Raw genomic sequence first — 22094 nt, forward strand, 5'->3', positions numbered from 1 at the left:
ACTTATTTACTTGTCTATTTTTCCTTCTCATTGACCAGTTAAGGTCCAGCCTTGAAGCAGTTTGCAGAACTTTCTTTCCCACACTGGGCAGCAGAAGCAGAATTAGGTGTTCAAAGCCATTCTCAACTGCATAGTATAAGGCAAGCCTGAGCAACAGGAGACATTGCTCTAAACAGAAGTAAATAATCAACAGCGCTTGAGAGAAATGGAAAGAAATTTCTAATGACCTGAAAACAATGGGGAATAGAAACAAATAGATTAGAGCAGTGATGCATCTAAACAAAATCAAATTTTAACAGTGAAACAAATAATTGTCTTTTTAAAAAGATAAAAAGAATTGAAAAAACACAAAGCTCTACTGACTCTGAAAAACAGAAAACCATTCTCTGGCAGAGGGAATGGTATTAATAAGCTATCATATCACCATGCCTCTATGTGCAATATTAGCTCCTGAGACCTGTGACCTGGAACACATAGCTACAGCTAATGGAAATAACCATAATAAGCAGGAATGAAAATATCTGCATAGGAGAGTGCTTTATTCAAAATTCAACATTCATGGGCTCAAGCTAACCTTCCCAAACTGTACACCCAAAATCTAGCCTGCCTTCACTCACATGACATGGATAAATACATGCTGGGGAATTACAAAATAACAGATCCTGCCACAATCAGGTCCTATTTCTTAATGGTGACTTGTGAAGCTATTTGCCTACCCTGTTTTCCTACATAGTGTACACAATGAACTTTTCTTTCTATTCTGCTCTGCAGGCACACAAAAATCCTTTTCCTGTTACTGAAATGGACAGTTGACTACATGACCCATTTTTCTTTTATTTTAAAACTCAGTGGTAGTTGTGTTCTTCAGTCTAAAATTGTGGTTGTTTAATCACAAAGACAACACAGTGAAATGGAATGCACTCATGCCACCCTGATCCAGCATAAAAAAGTTTGTCTCAGAAAATTTTTTCTACAATGCTGGAGGTACTGCTCTTACAGAATATGCCTCCCCAGGGCATATTATTCCACACACCTAAAAGTTTAATGAACAAGAATATCTTAAATAATAACATGCATCAAGTGGTGGTTAATGTCAGAAGAGAAGCCAGTCTGGCACAGATTTTGCATGCCACATGTGCTGTCATCCTTAAGTTTCTCTTAAGTTCTGGCTTGAGGTAACACATTGAACAATGTTAGTAGGGACAGGAGAATGTAAGTTTAGCCACTTAGGTAGATGGAGATTTATAGAGCAAAACTATCTTTTAGATCATGCAGTATGATCTAAATATAAATATATCAAGATGTGTGATTTAAAAGAGAAATATATCATAATGTATAACCTAAAGGATACATTTAAAGGATGTATCAATGCCACAGTTCTCACACAAACAACATAGAACACAAATTAAAAAAAAGGCATGGGAAAGTCACCTATTCGTACTGTGAATCGTGGTCTTAAATGAACAGCTATTCTGAGCTATTCTATCCTCAGAATAAGGCTTCTTTTGCCCACAAGTAAGCTGGCTCAGAAGGCCAGAAATGCTTCTATGAAGTACCAGAAAGAGATCATTTTAACTAAGCCCTGACTGCTGTCTATCTCAAGGCTGTGACATTACTGTACAGAATTTCATTATTATTATTATTATTATTATTATTATTATTATTATTATTTGGTTTTTCAAGACAGGGTTTCTCTGTAGCTTTAGTGGCTGTCCTGGAACTCACTCTGTAGACCAGGCTCGCCTTGAACTCAAGAAATTCACCTGCCTTTGCCTTTTGGGTACTGGAATTAAAGGCATGCACCACCACCAGCTGGCTTTTAAGAATTTCTTTCTTTCTTTCTTTCTTTCTTTCTTTCTTTCTTTCTTTCTTTCTTTCTTTCTTTCTTTCTTTCTTTCTTTCTTTTTTTTTGGTTTTTCAAAACAAGGTTTCTCTATGTAGTCCTGGCTGTCCTGGAACTCACTCTGTAGACCATACTGACTTTGAACTCACAAAGATCTGCCTTCCTTTGCCTCCCTAGTGCTGGGAATAAAGGTGTACATCACCACCCTCCAGCAAGAATTTCATTTTTATGCTTTGTTTTATGTATATGAGTGTTTACCTGCTTGTTTCTTTCATGCAGTACCTGCAGAGACCAGAAGAGGGAATCAGAGCCTTTGAAAATGGAGTTACAAGAGATGCTTAGTAACCATGGTTTCTGGCATATGGAGGTGGCTCACTACCACATCTGAGTGATTATTGAGTACAGTCCAGGCCAGCTTGTCCTCAGGTATGCTTCAAGCATTACTCTGGCATTTGAACCTTGGGCTTTTACCCCCAAAGGTCCATCCCTAAAATTTCTTCAAAACTCCACAGCTCTTTGTAGATGCCTGTTTGCCTTAGCCTTAGACTTTAGTTCAAGTCTCAGGATCTCCTCATAACCTGTATGTTGTCTAGAGTCACCACCATTCAGTGACCCAAACTGAAGGTTTTTCAGGCATCAGGGAATTAGAAAATGATCCTATTCAGACAAGTCATACCTGCAAGTTCCTTTTCTCTCCTTACAGGAGGTATAAACTCAAGAAGGGGAACATCTGACATGTGAGTTTTGGGGCTCTAATTTACCTATTTACCACATTGGAGATAAACTCACTCGTGGTTTGGATTAAATGGTCAATCATCTTTTAAAGACTTTTATTGTCAGTTCCTTTCCTGGTCATTTTTTGTATTTTCCCCTCATTTTGTGGAGATTTGGGCTTAGAAAATTCTTGGACCAGTTCTCCTGCTGCCCCTGCAGTTCATGTGTGGCAGCTAAGGCAGTGCAGCACCGTGACAGGTTCAGCATCACACGTTCTTCCTACCCAGTGTCACCACAATTGATGCCCAAGAGGAAGAAGTGATGAAGTAAGAGCTCAAGTGATGCTCTGTGAAGCTGTTAACCAAGCCTTCCCCTGCCAAGGTGGATGCAAAGCTGGAAAAGGCCATGGAAAAGGGTAAATCATCAACAAAAAAGTGCAAACAAAAGGGAAGAGGGGAGAAAAGGGCAAACAGGCTGAAGTAGCTGACCAGGAAACTACAGATCTGCCAGTATAAAATGAAAAGACTGAAAAACAGAGTCCAGCCTCTGAAATAAAAGAGAAAGAAGCCAAGTGCGACTAACCATCCATCACGTCTGTCAGTGTCTCCACCTTGCTTCTTGTAAGGTGGGATATTTTTTACCAATTCTTTTGGAATGTGAATTTTTTAGTAGCTCTAGAAACATTTTTAAAAGGTGGGGAAAATCCCATTTCATTCCATATTTGAGTGTAAATGACTTTTTAAGAGATTAAATCACTTGCTGTTTTTTTTAATACAACCAGAAAATAGCAGAATACTGAATCAGGAGAGGATGTGACTGTCTCAGGGGTCACCATAACATTCGGTAGAGAGGTCTAGTTTTATATCCTACAACACAAAGCATTCTAAATGGTAATTTGGAGTCTCTTGGTCATGCATTTGTGTCTGGAATATTCTTAGTTATATCTGGTCTCATATTTCTAGTATATCTAGTCTCATATTTCCTAAAAAATCACTCCTCAGTCTTTGCCTTGTCAGAACTGTCTCTGGTCATACAGTCAATTTTCCTAACAATTGTGATAATGTGCTTTGAAAGATTGAAGTTTTGAATATGTATTGTATGTGGCATAAACCTGTGAGTCAATGGAGGGATGATTGTGAGCATTTGATTTTTATGTGGGGTCTTAGGGAAAACTTGCCACATTTAGGATGGAACATCACTGGAATAAGTTCTAAGAGAAACAATAGATGGCTGTTTTGGATATGTGAAAACAATGTATGACTCTTAGAGTTTGGGTACATGTTTTAAGAATTGAAATATCTGTGTACTCTGCTCCTCAACCAATAAAATCTCAGTTGGGGAAGAGTAAAAACAAATTCTTGGAGCACCATGTCTAAGGTAGTTTCTGATGCTATCCACCTTATATTTCTTCTGGGTCATCTGGGCTGAGGTAAAGATGAACTTAGATAAGTCATCCACATCTTACCACTATTAATGACATGTTCATAGGCTTGACTAGAAGGCTCAGCATTGAGAACACTACCTGTTCATATACAGGGCCTTACTTTGATTCCCAGCTCACAACTGACTGTACCTCCAGTCACAGGGGAATCAGACACCATATTCTGGTCACTATTGATACCTAGCATGAACTTTGTATACTATCTTGCAAAACTTATGCACTTAAATTAAATTTCATTTTTTAAATAGCAGGCACATGAAGAAAGCCTTTCTTACAATATGGAATCACATACATATCTGTCTTTTCACCATTTACATATCTGGTTTCCTAAGAGTTGAGGCAAATGCACTCAAGGACATGGAAATACAGGTAGATGTAACAAATCTGATGTAGGTGCTAGGAATCAAACTTGGGTACCCAAAAGGACCAGTACTACTGAGCCAACTCTTCAGGTCCCAAATATGTCATTATAATTTGGATGAAGAAGATGTCCTACTGCTCTTTCTCTCTCCTGTGACTTGAAGGTGAGGAAAGTCCCCTCTAGATGGTTGTCAAAGGATTCAATCAATTTCTATACCTCTGTGAATGGACTCTCTATATTGCTTTTTATTTTCATTGTTACCACATTTCTCTTTATGTGAGTAAAGATAACAAAAGCTTTTGTTGAAACCAGTCACAGTCCAGCCAGATTATATTATGAAAAAATACATAATTTGAGATATGGTTTTTCTTTTGGAACTTTTTGAGACAGGATATGTCCACATAACCATGGCTGCCCTGGAATTCACTAAGGGGAACAAGCTGGCCTCAAATTCACAGATATTGGTCCAACATATTCTCCCAAGTGCTAGGATTATATCCATGCACCTCTAAGTCCAGAAATATGTGTTTCTAAATGACCTACAATGGAATCAGAAAATGAAAGGAAAAAACAATATTTAAAAATAAACCATAATTGTTTTGAAGAACAGTAATTTTTTGAAATTTTATAATTTAAATGGCCAAATCATTTCATATATTCTCAATAATTGGGTTATTTTCTTCACTGTTATTTTCATCCACTTAAAAATGTTTGAACTGCATTTGTGTGTCTATATCTGTGTCAGGAAGTGTATGTAGCATATAGAGGACAATGTACAAGTATCTATTATCTACTTCCCCTATGTGAGTTCTAGTGATAAAACCTATGGATTCATTTAGTTGCAAATGACCTCAATGGCACTTATTCAGGTTTAAAAATAGTTTATTTGTGTGCTGATGTAAGAATGTGCATATGTTAATGCCCAAGTGAAGAAATAAGAGAAAAATTTGCAGAAGTAGTATGGATCACCCAGAGATAGGACTCAGGTCATCAGGCTTAGCAGAACCAACTTTACAGAATGAGGCAATTCTCTGGCATTTGTTTGTGGTTCTGAGACAATGTTATAAACAAATGTTCACTCCTCATAATAAATTTTTAAAAACATATGGTTGTATAAATATTTTAATATGCAAAGAAGATTTATTATTCAACTTGCCCTTTGTTCTATCATTCTATGAAATTAAGTTTACAATCTGAAAATAATACAATAATTTAATGTTGTAGTATTTATATAAATCTTATTTGAGCACCAGTGAGATGGCTCATTGGTAAGGTCTTTGGTGTGCAAAGATGGAAACCAGATAATGATCACCCCATTAAGAGGACCAAAAGTAGAAACCACAAAGTTGTCTTCTGGTCTTCACATATCTGCCATGAGCCTACACACACACATATTACACACACAACATAAATGTTTCTTACAAGAGAAATCTTAGTGATATTACATTACCTGGTATCTCTGGATAATTCCCTTGGAAAGAAGTACTTGAAGATGAAATGCCAAGTGGTTAACTCATGGGGATAGGGCAACCATGGAACATCAAATTATATAAATATACATATATAGCATATCAAGCTATGGTATGATGTACATGGTAGATTGCTGATTGTCCTACTTTAGTACATCTTTACCAGATGAATGAAAATACTGCTTTGAATACATACATGAGGTATTTAATGTTTCTTATATTCTCTTCCATTAAGCATTGTAATATTAACATTGTTAAATTGTGTTGAAAAAGAAGACATGTTGGGAGTACACTCAGGAGGTAGACACATGAAGATCATGAGCACAAATGTATCTCTAAATCATTACTGACATCCAAACCAAACAGAAGTACAAGCACATATATCAAGGGAATTTGTGAAAATATGAAAAATAAAGCCAGCAACAAAAGCCCACCACCCTTACATGAAAAGTATGACCACACACTACCTGATATTTAAGTAAACAGTGGACCACTTATATTATGGGTATACCATTCTATACATTACACTAGAAAAATACCTAGCCCAGACTTCCCTTCTGGACCAGAGGTGAGTATCCAGCTCCAACCCGGACCCCATCCCTGGGCACCAGCCACTCCGGGAAATCCTGCCCAACTTGGCCACAGGCTCTGGCCACCGGGCGGGTCCCCTTCTAGCCCCACCGGGAGGGATCCCCTTCTCCAAACCCCCGGCAGCCCCTGCAATCTCCGCGCCCTGCCCCCACGCCCATCTGCCCGAGACCCCAGCCACTTCCTGAGACTTAGAGACCGGCCCCCAGCTCCCATCCTGCCCCCGACTTCCCTCCTGGACCAGAGAGTTGGACAAGAGAACTCCCTTTTGGACAAGAGAGAGAGACTTCCTGAATCAGTCAGCTCTTTCTGAAACAAGTACACTGATAAGACCAAGAAGGAACCACAAGGAGTTGGGCAGACGTCAAGGCAGAAATACATACAACAAAATGAAGAGCAATACAGCATCACCAGAACCTAGCCCCCCTCCAACATCTAGACCTGAACACCAAAAATTGGAAGAAGCAGAAGAAAGTAGCCTTATGAGTAACTTCATGAAGAAGGTAGAGGCTTGTGTAGAGGAAAAGACAAGAAAATTGGAAGAACGCTGTAAACAACTAGAGGAAAGGGCAAACAAATTAGAAGAAAACAATAAAGCCCTCCAAGAAAACAATAAAGCCCTCCAAGAAAACAATAAACTCCTGGAAGAAAACAATAAAGTCCTGCAAGAAAACAATAAAGCACTGAAAGAAAATCATGAAAAAGTAATGAAACAAACAAAGGAAACAGTCCAAGAACTGAAAAGGGAAATTGAAAAAATAAAGAAGACACAAACAGAGGGAATGCTGGAAATAAAAAACCTGAGTAAAAGATTGGGAACTTCAGATGCAAGTATAACCAACAGAATGCAAGAGATGGAAGAGAGGATTTCTGGCATTGAAGACACAGTAGAAGAAATAGTTTCATCAGTCGAAGGAAACACTAAAGCCAACAAAGTCATGAACCAAAATGTCCAAGAAATTTGGGACACCATGAAAAGACCAAACCTACGAATTATAGGGATAGAAGAAGGTGAAGAATACCAACTCAAAGGCACAGAAAATATATTCAACAAAATTATAGAAGAAAACTTTCCCAACTTAAAGAAGGAAATGCCTATGAAGATACAAGAAGCCTATAGAACACCAAACAGACTAGACCCCCCAAAAAAGTCCCCTTGACACATAATAATTAAACAACTAAATGTACAGAATAAAGAAAGAATATTAAGAGCAGCCAAGGAAAAAGGCCAAGTGACCTATAAAGGTAAACCCATCAGAATAACACCCGACTTCTCAATGGAGACTTTGAAAGCCAGAAGGACCTGGACAGATGTAATGCAGACACTAAGAGACCATGGATGTCAGCCCAGACTAATATACCCAGCAAAACTTTCAATCATCATAGACGGAAGGAACAAGACATTCGAAGACAAAGCCAGATTTAAACAATACCTATCCACAAACCCAGCCCTACAGAAAGCACTAGAAGGAAAATTCCAACCAAGGGAAGTCAGATACACCCTCGAAAACACAGGCAATAGATAAAGCCACAACAGTAAACCCCAAAGAAGAGAAGTACACACACACTACGACCAAAAATAACAGGGATGAAGAATCACTGGTCATTAATATCCCTTAATATCAACGGACTTAATTCACCTATAAAAAGACATAGACTTACAGAATGGATACGAAAGCAGGACCCATCTTTCTGCTGCATACAAGAAACACATCTCAAATTCAAAGACAGACACTACCTAAGAATAAAAGGCTGGGAAAAGACTTTTCAATCAAATGGTCTTAAGAAACAAGCAGGGGTAGCCATCCTGATATCCAACAAAATAGACTTCAAACTAAAATCAATCAAAAGAGATCAAGAAGGACATTACATCCTCGTCACAGGAAAGATCAACCAAGATGAAGTTTCAATTCTGAACATATATGCCCCAAACACAAGGGCACACACATATGTGAAAGAAACATTACTAAAGCTTAAACCACATATAAAACCCCACACATTAATAGTGGGAGATCTCAACACCCCACTTTCACCACTGGACAGATCTCCCAAATCGAAACTTAACAGAGAAATAAAGGACTTAACTGATGTCATGACCCAATTGGACCTAATAGATATCTACAGAACATTCCATCCTAACAAGAAAGAATATACCTTCTTCTCAGCACCCCATGGAACTTTCTCTAAAATCGACCACATACTTGGCCACAAAGAAAATCTCAACAGATACAAAACAATCAGAATAACCTCCTGTGTTCTATCAGACCACCATGGTTTAAAGCTAGATTTCAACAACAACAAAAACTACAGAAAACCTACAATCTCATGGAAACTGAATAATGCTCAACTGAATCACCAATGGGTTAAGGAAGAAATAAAGAAAGAAATTAAAGACTTCCTAGAGATCAATGAAAATGAAGACACCACATACCCAAACTTATGGGACACTATGAAAGCAGTGTTAAGAGGGAAATTCATAGCACTAAATGCCCACATAAAGAAGTTGGAGAAATCCCACACTAGTGAATTAACAGCACATCTGAAAGCTCTAGAACAAGAAGAAGCAAAGTCTCCCAGGAAGAATAGACGCCAGGAAATTATCAAAGTGAGAGGTGAAATTAATAAATTAGAAACTAAGAGAATAATACAAAAAATTAATGAAACAAAGAGTTGGTTCTTTGAGAAAATCAACAAGATAGACAAGCCCTTATTCAAACTAACCAAAAGACAGAGAGAGAGAATCCAAATCAACAAAATCAGAAATGAAAAGGGGGACATAACAACAGACATTGAGGAAATCCAGAGAATTATAAGGTCATATTTCAAAAACCTCTACTCCACAAAACTGGAAAACCTAAAAGAAATGGACATTTTTCTGGATAGATACCACATACCTAAGTTAAATCAAGACCTGATAAACTATTTAAATAGTCCAATAACCCCTAAGGAAATAGAAACAGTCATTAAAGGTCTCCCAACCAAAAAAAGCCCAGGACCAGATGGTTTCAGCGCAGAATTGTACCAGATCTTCAAAGAAGAGTTAATACCAATACTCTCTAAATTGTTCCACATAATAGAAACAGAAGGAACATTACCAAACTCCTTCTATGAGGCTACAATTACCCTGATTCCTAAACCAAACAAGGATGCAACAAAGAAAGAGAACTACAGACCGATCTCCTTCATGAACATTGATGCAAAAATACTCAATAAAATACTGGCAAACAGACTCCAAGAACACATCAGAACAATTATCCACCATGATCAAGTAGGCTTCATCCCAGGGATGCATGGGTGGTTCAACATATGAAAGTCCATCAATGTAATACACCATATAAACAAACTCAAAGAAAAAAACCACATGATCATCTCACTAGATGCAGAAAAGGCATTTGATAAAATCCAACACCCCTTCATGATAAAAGTCTTGGAGCGATCAGGAATACAGTGAACATACCTAAACATAATAAAGGCAATATATAGCAAACCAACAGCCAACATCAAATTAAATGGAGAGAAACTCAAAGCAATTCCACTAAAATCAGGAACGAGGCAAGGCTGTCCACTCTCCCCATACTTATTCAATATAGTACTTGAAGTTCTAGCCAGAGCAATAAGACAACATAAGGAGATTAAGGGGATTCAAATTGGAAAGGAAGAAGTCAAGCTTTCCCTATTTGCAGATGACATGATAGTATACTTGAGTGACCCCAAAGATTCCACCCAGGAATTGATAAAGCTTATAAACACCTTCAGCAACATAGCAGAATACAAGATCAACTCAAAAAAATCAGTAGCCCTCCTATATACAATGGACAAAGAAGCTGAGAAGGCAATTAGTGATACAATACAATAGCCAAAAATGACATAAAATACCTTGAGGTAACACTAACCAAGCAAGTGAAGGACCTATATGACAAGAACTTTAAGTCCCTGAAAAAAGAAATTGAAGAAGATGTCAGAAAATGGAAAGATCTCCCATGCTCATGGATAGGCAGGGTTAACATAGTAAAAATGGCAATCTTACCAAAAGCAATTTACAGATTCAATGCAATCCCCATTAAAATACCAACACAATTCTTCACAGACCTGGAAAGAACAATACTCAACTTCATATGGAAAAACAAAAAACCCAGGATAGCTAAAAGAAACCTGTACAATAAAACAACTTCTGGAGGCATCACAATCCCTGACTTCAAGCTCTACTATAGAGCTACAGTAATAAAAACAGCTTGGTATTGGCATAAAAACTGACATGTGGACCAATGGAATCGAATTGAAGACCCTGACATTAACCCACACACCTATGGACATATAATTTTTGACAAAGAAGCCAAAAGTGTACAATGGAAAAAAGAAAGCATCTTCAACAAATGGTGCTGGCATAACTGGATATCAACGTGTAGAAGGCTGCAAATAGATCCATATCTATCACCGTGCACAAAACTTAAGTCCAAGTGGATCAAAGACCTAAACATAAATCCAGCTACTCTGAACCTGCTAGAAGAGAAAGTAGGAAATAGTCTTGAACGCATTGGCATAGGAGATCACTTCCTAAATATAACACCAGTAGCGCAGACACTGAGACAAACAATCAATCAATGGGACCTCTTGAAACTGAGAAGCTTTTGTAGAGCAAAGGATACGGTCAACAAGGCAAAGCGACAGCCTACAGAATGGGAAAAGATCTTCACCAACCCCACATGTGACAGAGGACTGATATCCAGAATATATAAGGAACTCAAGAAATTAGACATCAAAAACGACCAACAGTCCAATTGAGAAATGGGCTTTAGAATTAAACAGAGAATTCTCAATAGAGGAAACCCAAATGGCTGAAAGACATTTAAGGAATTGCTCAACATCCCTAATCATCAGGGAAATGCAAATCAAAACAACTCTGAGATACCACCTTACGCCTGTCAGAATGGCTAAGATCAAAAACACTGAAGAGAGCTTATGGTGGAGAGGATGTGGAACTAGGGGATCTCTCCTCCACTGCTGGTGGGAATGCAAGCTTGTACAACCACTTTGGAAATCAATATGGTGCTTTCTTAGAAAATTGGGAATCAATCTCCCCCAAGATCCAGCTATACCACTCCTGGGCATATACCCAAGAAATGCTCAATCATACCACAAGAGCACTTGCTCAGCTATGTTCATATCAGCATTGTTTGTAATAGCCAAAACCTGGAAACAACCTAGATGCCCTTCAACTGAAGAATGGATAAATAAATTGTGGCACATATACACAATGGAATACTACTCAGCAGAGAAAAACAATGACATCATACGGTTTGCAGGCAAATGGATGGATCTAGAAAAAAAAATCATCCTGAGTGAGGTAACCCAGACTCAGAAAGACAAATATGGTATGTACTCACTCATAGGAAGATGCTAGATGTGGAACAAGGACGACTGGACTGCTACTCACATCACCAGTGAGGCTACCTGGAAAACGGGACCCCCCAAAAAAGACACGGAGAAATGGATAAGTTCTACATGAACAGCCTGGTCATGAGTGGGAACAATGAAGGGCGACGGTCGAGGGAAAGAGAGTGGGAGATCCTAGCTGGATCAAGAAAAGAGAGGGAGAACAAGGAATAGGAGACCATGGTAAATGAAGACCACATGAGAAGGTGAGAAGGGGAGGAAGCAGAGAGCTAGGGAGGTCCACGGAGATCCACAAAGATACCCCCGAAAAAGACTGCTGGCAATGTTCGCGAGAAGGCAGGAACTGACCTACTCTGGTGATGGGATGGCCAGACACCCTGATAGTTGTGCCATAAACCCCATCCAAGGACTGAGGAATCTGAATGCAGACATCCACGGCTGGGCCCCTGGTGGAGCACTGGGAGTCTAATTAGTGAGAAAGAAGAGGGTTTATATGAGTGAGAATTGTTGAAGCCAAGGTTGGATAAAGCACCGGGACAAATAACCAAATGAATGGAAGCACAGGATCTATGAACCAAAGGCTGAGGGGCCCCCAACTGGATCAGGCCCCCTGAACGGGTGAGACAGTCATTTGGCTTGATCTGTTTGGGAGGCAGCTGTGCCGGGTCCTGGGCTCGTTGCATGAATTGGCTGTTTGAATCCTGGGACTTATGCAGGGACACTTGGCTCGGTCTGGGAGGGGGGGAATGGACCTGCCTGGACTGAGTCTACCAGGTCGACCCTGGTCCTCGGGGGAGACCTTGATCTGGAGGAGGTGGGAATGGGGGGTGGGGTGGGGGGAGGGGGGCGAGAGGGGGAGAACAGGGGAATCTGTGGCTATTATGTTGAACTGAATGGTGTTGTAAAATAATAATAATAAAAAAGGAATTGAAAAAAAATAAGAAACCATGAGCAAAAAAAAGAAAGAAAGAAAAATACCTATCACTAGTACAATAGAAAATGAACAAAAGTCTTAGGAGAAATAAAAGGGTGACAAAATAAATGTATTTATCACACATATACCACACTTTTTTAGTATCTATATCAAAAGTTTCAAGATAGAAATCACAATGCAGTGATTACCATCATTCCTGAGTGAACATGGTAAGTAATTTACTTCCTTCAAGTGCATGATGAAAAAAAATGAAACATGATTTCTTTTTCTTAAAACTGAAGACAATTGTGATGTCTAAAGTCTTTACCAAATCATTTACATGAATAGGGTTTTTCTCTTGTATGAGTTTGTCACCATTTCCTGACTTCAAAATGATATAAATAAGCTTTAAAATACTTACAGCACTAGAGATATGGCTGGACAGTTAAGAAATGTTCATTCCCAGGATCAAGGTCTGATTTTTGACAACTTCTTGTCATTCATCAGGAATCAGATTTCATGATCACATACCCATATAAACACACAGTGACATTACATAATTACAGGTAAAACAACTCTTTAAACAAATAATTTTTCATTAAGGTTTTTCTCTTGTAAGTATTAATTCCTCTAACAGGTGTTGAGGCATCTAAAAGCTTTCAGAGTTTTTCTTCATCATGAATTGGTTCATGTAACAGAAAGCTAGCATGCAGTCTTGAAGCCAGGTAAATCAATCCTTCTAAGTTGGTGGTACCATTTGGGAATATTTAGAAAATGCTGCCCTGCTGGAGGAAATATGTGACTGAGGGTAGGCCTTGAGAAATTACATCCACACACCATTTCTAGTTCCCATTCTCTGCTTCAGGCTGCAGTTTAAGAATGTGAGTTCATAGCCTCCTGCTTTAGATGCCATGTCTGACATTTATTACCATGCCACTTTCATGCTGATGCTGTATCCCTCTGGAGCCAAGGACCAAACTATACTCTAAGTTGACTTTGACATTATATCACAACAGAAAATGAAATAATACAAATCCATAAATTTTTATACCTGAATTAATTATTTCATGCAATTTAAAAGAAGTACAAAATCTAAAATGGTTACATTATCATTTAAATTACTAGTGCATGTTCCAAAACACACAGAGAAACCCTGTCTTGAAAAACCAAAAAAAAAAAAAAGTACAAGTTTTTACAGTTCTGGAAGAAAAGATACCCTGACTTTCAGAAGTCAGCCTTTACCTAAAGCTAAGAAGGAAAGGTATCCTGGATACCTACTACTGTGAGGAGAAAGGTAACCTGAATATTGAGAAGTCCGGCTATACTTGATGCTGTGTTTCAGTGGAGAATGATCTCACAGCAAAATGTATTAATCCTGCTTTTCTCCAAATGGGAGCCCTTACAGTTGGGTTCTACTCCACTCTGCTAAGAGAGTGTCTCAGGAGAGATGTCCATTGCTGCTCTCCTCCATTCCCCTGAGGGAGTTTCTCAGCAGAGCTGTCAACTGATTTTCTGCTATACTCCACTACAGAGTTTCCAGCAGAGTTGTCCATTTCTTCTCAACTAGAGCCTGAATTGTTATTCTATGCTTCACTTAAGCAATCATGAAAATGCTGCAGAAATTTAACAGTCTCTGGTGAAAAGTTGTTACTTCAGCTCTGCTCTTTTAAGGGAGTTTGACAGCAGAGGTGTCTGTTGCTTCTCTGATTCAATCCTATAGTAAGAATCTCATCTACTCCTGTGAAAGTTCTTGACCCAAAACACATTCAAGATATTTATTTGGTAGGAAGGAATCTAGAAGTCACTGAATTTCCCAGGGTGAAAAAAGGCAGCTGCCAAATGAGCAGGCACAGGACTTGAACAAGCTCAAATATTGGGTGGATTTCATGCTCAAGAATTGGTTGGTTTTAAGCACAGGGAATGGTTAGTTTTGTGCTTGGTTGGTCAAGTTTAGAGTGTTTCTTTGTTCTGGCTTCAGGTCCAAGGTGTCTTTGTTTTAATGGTCCCTTTTAAAATTGAGTCTGGTTTCACGGTCAGGGTATTTTTATAACTGGTTCTGGATTCAGGAACAAAGTGTGTTTCTTTGATTCTGGTTTCAGTGTCAGGGTTTTTTTCACTCTGATTTCATGGCCAAAGGGTATGTCTTTACTGGCTCTTTTTTCAGGGTCAGAGTTTGTTTCTGTGGCTGGCCCATTTACCCTATATGTAAGCCTTCATAAATTCATAAATTCGTTTTTCCTCATGAGTGTGCTGTTGTAAACAACATAAAAGCAGACATCATAATGCTTGAACAGTTTGTTTGACACTTGTGGGGCGTTTACCCACCACCCCCACAGCTTCCCAGAGTTTTTTTGAGTGCAATCAGCAGGAAATATTAGATAGAAGGATTTATAGTGGAGAATCTTGCGGAGATAAACAGATAGAAAATAAAGGATAGCCTCGAGAGGGCCTGGAACCTATTCCAACGGGGCCCCGACTATCTCTGGCCTAGGGTTTTTATAGAGATGCTAAGGGGTGGAGCAAAAGACCTCCTCCCCCAGCACAGCCAAGTGCAGACCATCTCAGACACCTGCACTCAGGCCCGTGGTCCTGATCATCCTCTATGCGGACCTGCTGGGTAAAGCCATGAGGAACCCGAGAACGGGCTCCCACAGGTCCCCCCTTCTTAATATATAAAAAAATAACTATTAATGGCTTATAGCAATCTCCATAGCTGTTATACCTCCCAGTATGGGAGTAGAGGATGATATAGATGGCATTTCTCTTTTGAATTAGGTCCAAGGTCACTACAGCAGTCTTAGCTGCCTCACGCCCTTTCTAAACCAAAAACTCTTAAGGTGACTACAAACTTAAAGAATCCCTTAGTTTCATCATTACCATTAACAGGTTAACATAAATATTACTATACATAGTCACAATTCTCTCAATCTTACAACTCAAAGCAAACTCTTAACAGAACCATTTGAATTAGCATATATGGTGCTATATATAGTTAACAATTATCTCTGTCTTACAACTTTAACTCAGTCCTTTGAATTTTCTTGTTAACAGAACATAGGAAAAACTTCGATGTATTCACATCGAACTTAAACATTTCCTCAACTCCACAAAACCAGGGTGCATTAATATCAATAGGTTTCTGCGAACATAATTCAATCTCATAACTCCTTTTCTTTATAATTTTTAAACAAAAACTCAAACCTAGTTAGAGGAACCCAAACTTATACAATTCCTACAAACCCATATTGGAAAGCAATAGTTTCAATCTAACCATTAACACTTTGAAAACTTTTAGCAAAACATCCAAAAGCAGTTTCTTAATAAAACTCTTTACACACTTTAAAAGTAGTCACTTAGTATACCCTATTTGCATTTCTTACTAGCAAAACATGACATTAATTCACTCAAACAACAATTTAAATTAAATAGACTAAGGAATATTAACTCTCCCTTTTAATTCATAAATCACCAGTTAATAAAGCATATATGCATACACAAAATTGCATCTTGATTCTAAGTAGAAATACATTTCTTCATTTAAACAGTTCCATTTTTAAGCCAATTCTAGAAAACCGTTCCTAGGTCATTACTCAAAACTGTCCCATTGCAATGAAATCTCTATTGTTTATTTCATTTAAGTCTTAAAATTCAAATGATAAATTCTGGTACTAGCCTTCCAAATATGAGAAATCCATAACCAAAATCTTTTTGTAATTTTATCTCATTTTAAGTTCAAAAATTTCAAACATGAAAAATTCTGGTATCAGGCTTTCACTTCCAAATATGAAGAGACGTTTTTCAACCAAAACTTTTTGCAGTTAATAATTTTTGTTCAAACAAGCGTCTCTGAAATTTTATTCTCAAGCCAGAGACCTTTTTTAGGTACAGTAGTATTCTAAACCGCACTGTTTTTTGATGTTAGCTCAGGTTTTTCTGTTTTGCGTCGATTTTCCATGGATCTCAGCTGCAAATACCTTGTGCTGGTTCCGGCGTCCACCATTCTTAGCTTCTTAGCGGCTTCTGGAGCTTTTGAAACCATTCAGACTGCCTACTTTACAGTCTACTGGGACACTAACCTTCTGTGTCTCGGGTTCTTTCACCATATACATTAAGAATAGATTCATACTTAACATTTACACTTTTTTACAAACTCACATAACATGTGCTTAAGCATAAACTACCTCAACATTTACACATTTTTACAAACTCACATATAACATATTAACATCTATTTATTTATACTTTAAGGAAACTATAGAACTACTTTAGCAAATATATTTCTTATTAATTCTTATATACTTATATTCATTCCATCTTATTTCTTATTTAAACTTACATTTACAACTAGCATCTTACAAGCTTATTACTACATGTCTTAAGACTACCTTAGATACTTCTTGCAAGCTTATATTCTTAAAGGAACTCTATAGATCTATTTTACAAACTTATATAGGGCTACCATTAGCATATACCTAATTTAGCAAACACCTAAAGATTTCTTAACACAGCGATCTAATGAGAATATTTTCTACAAACTCACATCTTATTTTCATTTTTCTATTTCTTACTCTTAATTATTATCACCATCTCTATTAGAAAGATTCTCTTAACTAGACAGGAAGTACGTACATCATTTCTAAAGTTTACAGTTTATAGTCAGCTTTGTTATAAAGCACTGGGATTTAGTGAGTGTTGTCATTATAGAGTTGTGATACTTGTTGCTAGGGGATTGTAACATTCTCGGGACAAAGCCACACCCCAAAGTTGCCGAGTTCTCTCAGCCTTTCTGAACTGGCAGAGATGCACTGTCAGCGGTAGACAGTTTTTAACTAGAGGCTGTCCCTTCACCCAAATTCATAATAGCTCCCCTAAGAACTTCAATTCAAACAAACGTTTCTATCACAGCAGTACTTTTGGTTTGCTCTACTGAAAAACTTCACTTCACACTGAGGGTGAAATTACCGTATTTAGCTGCTGTAAAGCTCTTCACCAATACTGCACAGCTATTAGGTGATATAAGGTATTTTTCTAAAGGAGCTAGTAAAGCAGCACAGCTCTGAACTCTGTTTCCTCACTGTTTGCATTAACCAGTGACAAAAACCTCAAATACTAATGGAGCCACTTTCATTCTGGTTCCTTTATAGGAACGTCATTGGAGCTGACTTTTCTTAGTTCCATGCTCCTTACCAAACGCTCTAGTAACCACCGAGCTTCATTCTCCTCTTGTGAAAAAACACAAACATGTCCACGACCCCATATTAAAACAGGCTCGGGACCCTTCCATAATCCCGAGTAGGGGTCTTTCCATTTCACTTGAGTTTCAGGATTTAGTATTTTCACTTCATTAGCTTTAACTCTGGATGTTATTAGCATTGGTGATATTTAGCATTGGTTTCTTATAGGGAACTTTCAGGTGAAGCAACTATTTTTTGAGACATCTAGATTTTCTGAAGTTTGTTTCCCATCTGTAAAGCAGTCATTTCTTTTTTGAATGCCTGTTTCCTTGTCTCCTTATTAGATTTGCAAAGGAATTACTCATTGCAGGCTGCTCGTTCAAGGCAAAGAACTTTTTTAATTTCAACATAAGTTTCTTCATATCTAAGACAACGTTCAGTGTATAAACTGATTTCCCTTGCTTTAAGGATTTTAAAGTGGCTTGTTTGCTCTTATAGGTAGCTTTTTGTCATCCAACTACCATAAAACTTTGCACAGCTACTAGGGTAAATAAGGCATTTTACCAATGGAGCCCCAAACTGCGAAGCACCTAGTTCCGTATCCTTTCAATTTTTCATTGGAACTGACACTTAAACTCTTAGACGATTTTCCTCCTTATTCTTTTTTTTTCTTGCATAAATAATTTTTAAACAATTTATACAAAAATAGTTCTGCATAATGTAAGATGTAACAAAACCAACTAAACAAAATGTGTCAAGAGGGCTGCAAATGGTGTGTGTGGTCCACTCTGTTGACATTGGAAGCCTTGGCATTGCAAGGAACAGGGTGCCCCAAACAAACTACCAACAAAAACACTAAGCTCAGGCTTCTCAGAGGATTTCTCCAAAGCTCATCTTCTTTTCCAACTGGAATGTCTTCTAAAGGCCGCCTTAGAATGGTCCAGAAAGCAGTGCAGTTATGATGCAGGAGCAAAGGAAAACTTCTGGCTCACTCATCCCCAAATGGGTGTTGAACGGCTTCTCCCTTGGCAAGACTTGAGAAACACAACTGTGTCCCGTGGTCTCTTGTTCCAATTCCAAAGGGAAACAGAAGCCCAATTGCTTTTGCAGTCTTCGCCCCTCCCCGACTGTGGCCCCCAACCCTCCATATTTACACCCTTATCCTGGAACTAACTTAGTTTCTGCAGGAGTTTCTCTTCCACTTGCCCAAACTGAACACTCACAGACATTTCGGCTATGAACTGCTCACAGCCTTCCTTGGTGACTTGCTTGCAGTACCTCAGGTCAATATGACAGATATTTCCACAGCGTTTGAAGGACAGGCACTGGTCAGTGACCTTATTGCAGTCTGATAGGTTGATCTCTGTCAGAGAGTCTCGGGTGGTAGTGCCGACTGCAGTGAGCAGGTTGATGGACTGATCAGTGACGTGGTTACAGTAACTGAGGTGGAGCTTGGAGAGCAGGGGCATATGGCGGATAATGAGCCGCAGGGAGGCATCTGTGATGTCCAGGCCAGCTAGGCGCAGTTCTACAATGTTCCGGAGCTTGCTCCGATTGTCCATCTGACCTGGCCTGTTGTCTGTGGGTGGGGACAGGAGGTCCCGCATCTGGGCATCCTTCAGTCCTTCTACCCACTGGACATCCAGGGTCCGGAGCAGTGGGCAGCTGGAGCTACAGAGGGCTGAGACGGCAATCCATGAGCAGCCTGACAGCACCAAGTCTCGGAGCCCAGGCAACCGGTTGATGAGCCAACTCAGCTGCTTCTTGGAGATATTGGTCCAGCTGAGGTCAAGGGAGACAGGCTGTCGCCGGATGATGCCACTCAGCATCAGGGGCGTGATGGACTTGCAGTGGTTCAGGTCAATGCGGGTCCACAACCGCTTATCGCAGCACCAGCGGTTCCAGGTCCTGCAGACCCGCATGCAGACACACAGGTCTTGGTGGCTGAGGTATCTGAAGACTGCCATCCACACCTCCCTGTGCATGACATGGGCTGCTCCATCATCAAGGGGCAGCGAGTCAGGTGGGGGGCTGATGGGTGGCGGCCGGATCACATGACGCTCCATCTGGATGCACTTAGGTGGGGACGCAGAGGCTGGGGGCCGGGAGATAACACGAGGTGGGCTGCGCAGGCCAGGCCCCAGGGGGTGCCGCAGCTCCGGAGCAGTGCCGTTGAGCCCTTGCTGAAGCGGTGGGGGCGCTCGCAGTGGCTTAGGGGCCTCTTTGGCTCCTCGTTCTCACTCTCGGGCTCTGACTTGATGGGCTGGTGGTTCTCATGGGCCAAGGTACTCTCTGTCTTTTGGATCTCGTGGTTGAGCTCCTTGCTTAGCTCTTTGCTCAGCTCCTTGTTGGGAAGCCGCCGTTTCCGGCGCATCTTCACCTTTTTCTTCTCTTCTGGGCCTTCAGCCCCTTCAGTGCTGGGCCCAGCGGTGGGTGAGTTGGAGCGTGACTGGTCACTCTCCCGGGTCTTAGGAGGTGCCTCAGGCAGATCGTCCTCTGGTTCCTGCTTGAAGCGCCGAAGGGGTTTGTTGACCAGTGCCAACCGATCCTCGGCGTTCTTCCAGGACCGCCGCTTTTTCCTGAAAAGTTTGTCTTCTTTGCCAGGTTTTAGCTGCTGCTGGAAGTAAGTGAGACTGGATCTCCACCAAGGGCTGAGACTGCTGCCTAGAGGGGGCCTCGGCGAGAAGTGAGAGGAACCGGGGGACGTTTGAAGCGTCGAGGCTCGCTTGCGTCCACTCAGCTCTTGGGGCTTCTCATATTTCCGCTTCCTCCTTAGGTGCACATCATCAGACTTTCGGCGTAGAATGCTATCTGCGGGCACCTTCTTGGGGTGCTTGTCTGACCTGCGTCGGGGAGGCTCTTCACACTCACTCCTCCGCTTGGCAGGCTCCTGCCCTTCCTTGTTGTCCCGGTTCATCTTCTGCTCCTTGAGCAGGGAGCCGGGCAGGTTGGAGGCATACTTAAAGCCAGGGCCACGCTTTTGTTTCCCGGTCTTGCCAGCATGGTTACACTTTGGACACTCCCAGCAGTTGGGAAGCTCAACGTTGACCACACCCTCTGATTCCTTAATCTTAAGGTATCCAGGGTGGATGATCTCGTTGCAGATGGAGCACTCCATGAGCATGAGGTTAAACTTGCCTTCCTCCTCTTCCACTGTGTCCTCCTTCCCTGCCTCGCCACACACAAGGCACACAGCGGTGTGGGGCAGCACGCGATGCACTGCCGCAGGATGCAGCTCTGCTTCATGCGTCCGGGCCCCCAAACTTCTTCATGTCCTTGCAGAAGTGGCACTCTCCACACTCCGTCCGCAGGCAGGCCTCGCACTTGCGGCATCGCGTCCGGCGCCGGCGAGCTCCTGCTGTGGTTCGGTTGGCGGCCAACTTCACTGCTGAGGCCGGGCCCAGCTTACCCTTCGGCCGGCCCACCACCCGGTTCTGGTCGGGCTCCGATTCATAGTCGTGGTCCTCGGCGCTCACGGACATGGCCATGGCTCATGGTGGGCCCAGACTCGCGCGCGCTGACATGGCTGGAGCGCCGCCGCCGCCGCCCGCAGGGAGCAGGCTCGGCTCGCCCTGGCTAGCGCTCGGGCTCCCCGCGCGGCAAGGAGGGAGCCACAGCCACAGCCACCGCCGCCGCCGCCGCGCGCCTCGCACGCCCGCGCGGGAGGGGGCGGGGCCCCTCCTTATTCTTTTAAAAGCTGTATTTTAATTTTAGAGCTGACAAAAGTGTTTCAGGGTAATGTCACCATCTTTAGCGGAAAAACTACCTTTCCCAGAATGCATTTCCCTTATATCAGTTAGCATAATAATATCAGTCCCTTATATCATTCCTTTATTGCAAGCTAGCTTTTGGACTTCATTTCTCATAGTTCTTTTTGGGTCTGAGAGTCAACTTCTAAGTTCTTTTTTACCAGACTTGCTTACAAATTCTTGCCCGGGAGGTTTGAACAAAGTCTCTTGCCTTTGCAACCAGAGATTTGAACAAGCATTTTACATTTTCAACTATGGCACATTGGGAGGTTCTGGTCTCTCCTCAGCTGGCTTTAAACAGGTGTCTTTCCTTCATTTGACACTGGCCCCGGATCAGAACTGTACCTGCCTCGTTAGCAGGCATTGAGGCTGGCATTCCTGATAGCAACTTTCCTCGGGCTTGTGTTTGCCTTAGCCAGTCAGTGAAAAACAAGATCATTTGCAACAG

General features: G+C 40.8%; 1 protein-coding gene across 1 annotated transcript; it reads right to left on the bottom strand.

Annotated features, from left to right (window-relative positions):
* Nucleotides 1-19065: 19065 nt before the first annotated feature.
* Nucleotides 19066-21421, bottom strand: LOC114686154 (lysine-specific demethylase 2B-like). The gene is given in 4 exon segments (XM_037199102.1): nt 19066-20073; nt 20076-21110; nt 21113-21157; nt 21160-21421. Coding segments are annotated over 4 exon segments (2313 nt in total). The 5' UTR covers nt 21386-21421; the 3' UTR covers nt 19066.
* Nucleotides 21422-22094: the final 673 nt, after the last annotated feature.

This window comes from Peromyscus leucopus, chromosome X, assembly GCF_004664715.2.
Source record: "Peromyscus leucopus breed LL Stock chromosome X, UCI_PerLeu_2.1, whole genome shotgun sequence".
Lineage (NCBI taxonomy): Eukaryota > Metazoa > Chordata > Mammalia > Rodentia > Cricetidae > Peromyscus > Peromyscus leucopus.